At 39.7% G+C, this 7172-nt stretch overlaps 1 protein-coding gene across 1 annotated transcript in view; it reads left to right on the top strand.

Moving 5' to 3' along the window:
- The window catches only part of LOC102754647 (low-density lipoprotein receptor-related protein 1B), a 139960-nt gene that overhangs the window by 91154 nt on the left and 41634 nt on the right, over window positions 1-7172 (top strand). The window contains exon 18 of the mRNA XM_006769211.2: window positions 4811-4985. Coding sequence (XP_006769274.1) covers window positions 4811-4985 — 175 coding nt within the window. The remainder of the gene's footprint in view (window positions 1-4810; window positions 4986-7172) is intronic.

The raw sequence follows: 7172 nt of genomic DNA, 5'->3' as shown, positions 1-7172 counted from the left end.
ATGTCTTCATTTCAGTGGAATATATATATATATATATATATATATATTTACTGTTCCTACAGCTCCCTGTATCCAATTAAATACATGCATGTCCCCAGCAAATAATCAATTATGGATCCACCACTTCCATGTTATTCTCATGGTTAAATTACTCATGTTCAAAATGAGAATCAACCATGTTGTTCTACCAGCTTTCCTTTCCATAAATTTCCTTTCCATAGACTGTTCTTGCTGCCACTTACTGGCCAGTCTGGCTATACTCTTTCAATCTCCCATTCCTCTCTTCTGTCTTCAATCCATTCCCTATTCCTTCTTCTCCAATGAAATGTTTCCTATCACCTATGTGATCTTCTAACCTGTCTTCCTTTAGTCTACCACTTTTATTTACTCCCCCTTTTCTTTTCCTAATTATCTCCTTTTTTATTTCTAAAACCATAGATTAGTTTTGCCTCTTGAACTGTCTATAAATAAAAAGTAGTATATTATTTTTTTCCAGTTTTTTCTTCCAGTATTATTCTTGAATGGCTCATTCATATTTCATGTTTCATCAATCATTTAGCTATCTATCTATCATCTATCTATCTATTCCATTGTTTGAGTGAACCACAGTTTATCCATCTTTCTTGTGTTAACATTTGGATTATTTTCAGGTTTTGGATAGTTCTAAACAGATTGCTATGCACATTATGTACAAGTTTCTGTGCACATATGTTTACTTTTCTCTTGGCTATATATTAAGAGTAGAAATGCTAGGTCATAAGATGTTGGCATGTTCACATTTAGTAAATACTTTCAACACTTTTTCACATTGGTTGAACCAATTTACATTCCCACTAGCAATATATGAGAGTTTTTGCTATTTGTGGTCAATTTGGTGGGTGTGCAATGGTATTTTTTGAAGTTTTAATTTTTTATTTCCTCAATTAATTATGAGTTGTGTATATTTTCACATCTTTTAAAGCTTATTCTAAAGCAGATTTAATTTATGCAGCAAAATTACTTATAAGTGGTGAATTGTAGATAAGTCTTTATCATTGCCCTTTAGCACTATAGGCAAGAGCAAACTACTCCTTGCTATAGTGTGGTATAGGGCAATCATCAACCTTCAGAATGTCTCAAGTTTTCTCAGCAATCTACACTAATAAAAGAGAAACATGGTAATTGGCGTACGACCTCTACCCTTCCCATTCGCTAATCAGTGAGATATGCAAATTAACTATCAGCCAAGATGGCGGCCGGCAGCCAGGCAGCTTGAAACTAACATGAGGCTTGCTTCCTTCAGTGACAGAGGAACCCAACCTTCCCTGCCTGTGGCTGCAGGTCTCCGAGCTGGCAGTTTAAGAAACATTGTAACGAATCCCGCCGGACTTCAGCCAGCAGAATCGCAACATTGTAAGCAAAGGCCAGAAACCTACTTTCAGCAGCGGAGGCCTAAGAGCTGGAGCCAAGCCTCAAGCTAAAGCTGGCCCAGAATAAAAAAAATAAATAAATAAATAAAAAAGGAAAAAAGAAGCAGTTGGGAGCTTCAGTCCCAGCCTGAAAACAGACCTCAGCCCCTCACCCAGACTGGCCAGGCACCCCAGTGGGGACCCCCACCCTGAAGGGTGGGTGACCAGCTGCAAACAGCCATCATCCCCTCACCCAGGCTGGCCAGGCACCCCAGTGTTGACCCTCACCCTGATCCAGGACACCCTTCAGGGCAAACCAGCCAGCCCCTACCTGTGCACCAGGCCTTTATCATATATAGTAAAAGGTAATATGCCTCCCAGCACCGGGATCAGCGTGACAGGGGGCAGCGCCCAAACCCCCTGATCGCCCTGCAGCTCTGTGTGTGACAGAGGGTGGGACCCCAACCCCCCTCCCCCCCCACGGGCCCTGCTCTGTGTGTGACGGGGTAGAGTCATAACCTCCCCATCTGCCCTGCCCTGAGTGTGACAGTGGTGGCAGCCAACCCCCTGATCAGCCCTGCTCTGGGGGTGATAGAGGGCGGCACCCCAACCCCCTGATCCGCCCTGCCCTGAGTGTGACAGGCGGTGGTGACCCAACTCCCCACGGGCCCTACTCTGTGAGTGACAGGGGGGGGCTCCTCAACTCCCTGACCGGCCCTGCTCTGTGCATGATGGGGGAGCTCCCCAAACCCCTGATTGACCCTGCTCTGTGCATGACAGGGGGCGGCACCCCAACTCCCCAATCGGCCCTGCTCTGAGCCCGACCAGGGGCTGCACCTAGGGATTGGTCCTGCCCTCTGCCACTTGGGAGCAGGCCTAAGCCAGCAGGCTGTTATCTCCCGCGGGGTCCCAGGCCGGGCTGAGGGACCCCCCCCCCTTCCCCCGAGTGCACACATTTTTGTGCACCGGACCTCTAGTATAGTTATAAAAAGAAAGAGGTTCAAGATTTTAGATTTAAAATTACATTTAATTAAGTCTCACAAAGTTAGTCAAGAAATAATCTATTTAAGTCAAATCAAATCATTTATATCTACTAGAGCAGGGGATCTCAAAACAGGGGGCCAGTTCACTGTCCCTCAGACCATTGGAGGGCCAGACTATAGTTTAAAAAAAACAACAAACTATGAACAAATTCCTATGCACACTGCACATACCTTATTTTGAAGTAAAAAAACAAAACGGGAACAAATACACTATTTGTATTTGCATGTAGCCCGCGGGCCGTAGTTTGAGGACCCCTGTATTAGAGAATGTAGTTTCTCTGCTACTGTGATATTATCTCCATATCATCATTTCTTATACTCTCCAGTTCCCAAACTCTCCTTCCCCAATATCTGCCCCATGGAAATCACCTGGGCCTCATCTCAGATTTATGAATTAGAATCTAGGGGTGGGTGGTGGTGGGACATAGGGAAAGGCACTGAAATCTGTGCTTACTACAAATAAGTCTTCTATATGATTCTGATGAAATACCATTTTGTAAACTTCTGAAAAAAGCAAATTATATGAAGATTTGGAAAGATACATTAGGCAACTTCTGTGTTCCAAAAGACAGCTGACCCAAGAAATGTAAAGCAACTGGGGGAGTTTTAAAAGAGTTCTTTCTAAATAAGAGTTATCTAGAAATCTGACCAATGATTGTTCTTTAGAGAATTTTGCATGAATTGGAGACAGTACTAGATGATCATATAGGTTGTTGCTAATACATTCTTCTTAAATGCAAACAGAATGCATGTTGTGTACAAATAAACAGATTTAACTTTTAGATCTCCAATTCTTTCACTTTTGAATATATAACTCTTCTTTTTTTTTAATATATTTTATTGATTTTTTTACAGAGAGGAAGGGAGAGGGATAGAGAGTTAGAAACATCGATGAGAGAGGAACATCGATCAGCTGCCTCCTGCACACTCCCCACTGGAGATGTGCCTGCAACCCAGGTACATGCCCTTGACCGGAATCGAACCTGGGACCTTTCAGTCTGCAGGCCAACGCTCTCTCCACTGAGCCAAACCGGTTTCGGCAACTCTTCTTGAGTATAGCTAAAACTCATGTTAAGTATAGACTCTTGTAAGCATTGAATATCAATCTGGGTACTTGGCATAATGCAACAGAAAGCATGAGATTGCATGAGATAAATTTCCATAAATATGAAGCAAGTCTGTCAATAAATTTAATTTCTGTCTGTTTAATAAAGGGCTAAATAAATATATAAACATGAGAATAATAAATTATGTTTTAATTGGTCTCATCTACTATAATTGTCTTTGAGTAGGTTAAAGTTTGTAAATTGTGATTTTTATCTCAGCTAATCTCATTTAACATTGCTTCACATTTAGATAGCTAAAAGGAAATTGCTGCTTCCAAGTCCAAACTCTGGTATCAATTTAATCATTTACTTTGCTTAATATTATTTGTATTTTGAATGTCAACATTTTGAATGTTGTAAATTATAATATATTCATAAACATACATGTAGACATGTCTGCTTTTCAAAAGACAGAGGCTGAATGTCCAATTACAGAATTAGTGTGGCTACCACACTAAATGATCTTTGTTTTTATTACTCATGATCAGGAGGTATAAAAAAAGAGGTATGGGAATAAATATTTGAGGACGTCTTCCTTCGTAGTTGAGGAAATTGTCTGTATGCTCACTAGGAACTTCTTTCAAAGCAAAGAGCTCAGGCCCCAGGGTGGCTTTCCCTCTGCCGGATGGGCAGGTTATGTTCTCACCTGGGAGGGGACAATAGACTAGACGTAATGCTGTCCTTTCCCACCCATGATGGACCAGCCAGTTTCCCAGGCCACTTTCCCTTGGTGTTTCATCAGAGGCGCTCCTATTGTCTACCCACCTGCCCAGGTCTTAGAAAATACTGGGCCTGCTCTGGCGCGTGTCCAGGGGGCTTCTCTCCATCACACCAAGGCCTGGTGCAGAGGGAGGAGTCCCCTATTCACCATACACCACCCTGTTCTCTGGATGAAAAGTGGTACATCTAAGAAAACTTGAGCACTTCTGCTCATTTCAGAAGAATACTAATATTGCTCCCCAGAAGGAAAGCTAAGGAACCTGTTGACTTAAACTTTAAAATTCAGAAACCAGAGTTTGTCAGCTAGCATTATATGCATATAACGCATCCCCTTTAGCCAGCTGAAATGATTCCCAACTCAGGCAAAAAGAGGAATCAAATCAATAGCATCATTAGAAATTTCTAGTTCCATGTTATTACAAGCTGTTTTATGAAATTAATCTACATATTAATCAACTGACTTTAAATATTAAATGAAATGGAAACATTTATTGCGACTGAAGAAAAATATCTTGTAATATAATTTTATTTTTCTGTTGTGCATTCTTTGTAGATGTGTGTCACCACTACTGTGTGAATTCTGAATCCTGTACTATTGGGAATGACGGAAGCGTTGACTGTGTCTGTCCAACACGCTATGAAGGACCAAAATGTGAGGTTGACAAATGTATAAGATGCCACGGCGGGCACTGTGTTATAAATAAAGACAGTGATGATATATCTTGCAAGTAAGTGGACATCAATTAATTATTAAAGTATTTTAACCCAAAGGATTTAGCAGTCCAGCAAAAAAAACTGTAAAAAACAATGTAAATTATTTTTATTCTAAAATATGGTGACTATTGCATCCTTGTGTTTTTGTGAGGATTTTTTGCTGAAGATAAAGTTCAGTTCATTTAAATTAAATCCAAATTATTCAACACCTGTTATGCACATCGTGTGAACATGAATATTAATCATGTAATGATATGGTCAGATCATTCCCTATATAGAATATTTATAATAGTAAGCAAGAAATAATGAAATGCAACATACCTTCAGAAAGCTATATGTAATATTCCTAAATTAGGATAGCTCAGGCTTTTAATTGTTTCATTATTATTCTCTACAGTGAGTATTGGCTCTCTATTGTCACAAAACTATCCTTTAGGGGGAGAAGCAAAGGGCCTGTCTAATGGAAACAAACGTTACGTGTTTTTTTGTTTTTGTTGTTTTGTTTTGTTTGTTGTTGTTTTTTTTTACTTTGAACATAAAAATAAGGAAAAGGAATAATGTTTCCTGGGGAGCAACTAAAACAAAAATGTCCAGGTTATACTTTGGTTACATTATCTTTTGCCCTTTGGCTTCAAGGTCAAGTGAATGGAAAAGAGATCATCACAGCTAAAGGGTAATGTCATTCAGTCTCTTCATGAAACGAGTTTATGCCACTGAGGTTAGAGGTCAATCCTCACTCCAAACTTCTTTCAACCACCTTTTAAAAGGAGAACTTATAAAGCACTGGACTCTACCATTTGCCTTGCTTAGGAGCTAATAAATGATGATATGAGACAGAGAAACAGTCCGTGAGTGTTCCTGCCACAGCTCCCACCGCCACAGCTGTGCGAGGGCGCCAGCCCTGAATTACAGTGCTCTGCCAAACAAGGCCCATAAAACTTTATTACCTACAGCATCAACATTTTTCTCTTTTATTTACTCTCATTTTAGAATTTACTCTAAATATGATTTGTGTTATGATTATGAATGTCATTTACGCAAACCCTCTAATTGGTTCGTGTGAAAGTACCTTATTTTTTCTTTAAAGTAATTGAAAATATGACTAATTACAAATATGTGCCTTTGGTAAGTACATAAAAACAAAATGCATTTTCATATAAACTGCCAAAATCGTGTTTACTTATTAAGCCCGTCAGTTCTTTGTGATGAGACTTTAGCCTGCCAGAGCTCTAGTTCAGGGGAAGTGCCAGGAGAGGAAGGGAGGGCGGGACTCTAGGGCATCAGTGCTGCCTGCTCTACAGGGAACTTGGCTCTGCCGACCTAAACACATGAGCCTTATAACTCGAGTAGGCTATTGAGGTTCAACATATAGCTCCTAACTCTTAAAAGATCTTTTTTCAGAAAAATATATGTAAAAATAGGTAAATAATAGTTGGTAACAATGAGTAGATAGTGGAAGTTTACAAGTAGTAGTTTAATACTTGATTTACTAGATAGGCCATAAAACGTGCATGCCAAACAGGACTCCGGGTATGCTGAAATTTATTAGACAAGTTTGTTTTCATTTCTAGGATATGCTTTAACTTAGCAGTGAATGAAGTTACAGTGATATTGGGATTTGTTTCAGATGCAAAGAACTGATACTAAAACAGAAGCACAAACGAGTTAACGTAAATCTTTTAAGCAGGGAAATTCCAGCTGCTATGTATGCTTGTGATTCCTAATAGGTGTGTTTCTAATGTGTAGCCTATGAACTGTCATTTAGAATAGATACTCTGTCAGGTATAATGAGCATAGAGATAACATGGAGCTAATTGAATATTTTTTTTCTCCTCTGTAAATCTAAGTAAATGTTGATGAAGAAAGATTTTATCATAATATTTAGTAGTCTACACAATGCCTTTGATGTTGAATGCTATGGTATTATTTTCGTCTACTGGATAACTATTAATTAACTTTTGGAAAATGATGTATCACAAACTGTGCATGTGTGTGAGACATATGTCTGTAATAAACAAAATTATGATAAAAACTAGCATTAGAAATGTGAACTAGCCCTAGCCAGTTTGACTCAGTGGATAGAGCATCGGCCTATGGACCAAAGGTCTCAGGTTCCATTCTGGTCAAGGACAAGTACCTTGGTTGCAGGCTCCTCCCTGGCCCAGGCCCTGGTTGGGGTGTATTCAGGACACAATCGATCT

Source organism: Myotis davidii, unplaced genomic scaffold, assembly GCF_000327345.1.
Source record: "Myotis davidii unplaced genomic scaffold, ASM32734v1 scaffold2364, whole genome shotgun sequence".
Lineage (NCBI taxonomy): Eukaryota > Metazoa > Chordata > Mammalia > Chiroptera > Vespertilionidae > Myotis > Myotis davidii.
The sequence above is the reverse complement of the archived record's forward strand: the minus strand, read 5'-3'. Positions and strand labels throughout refer to the sequence as shown.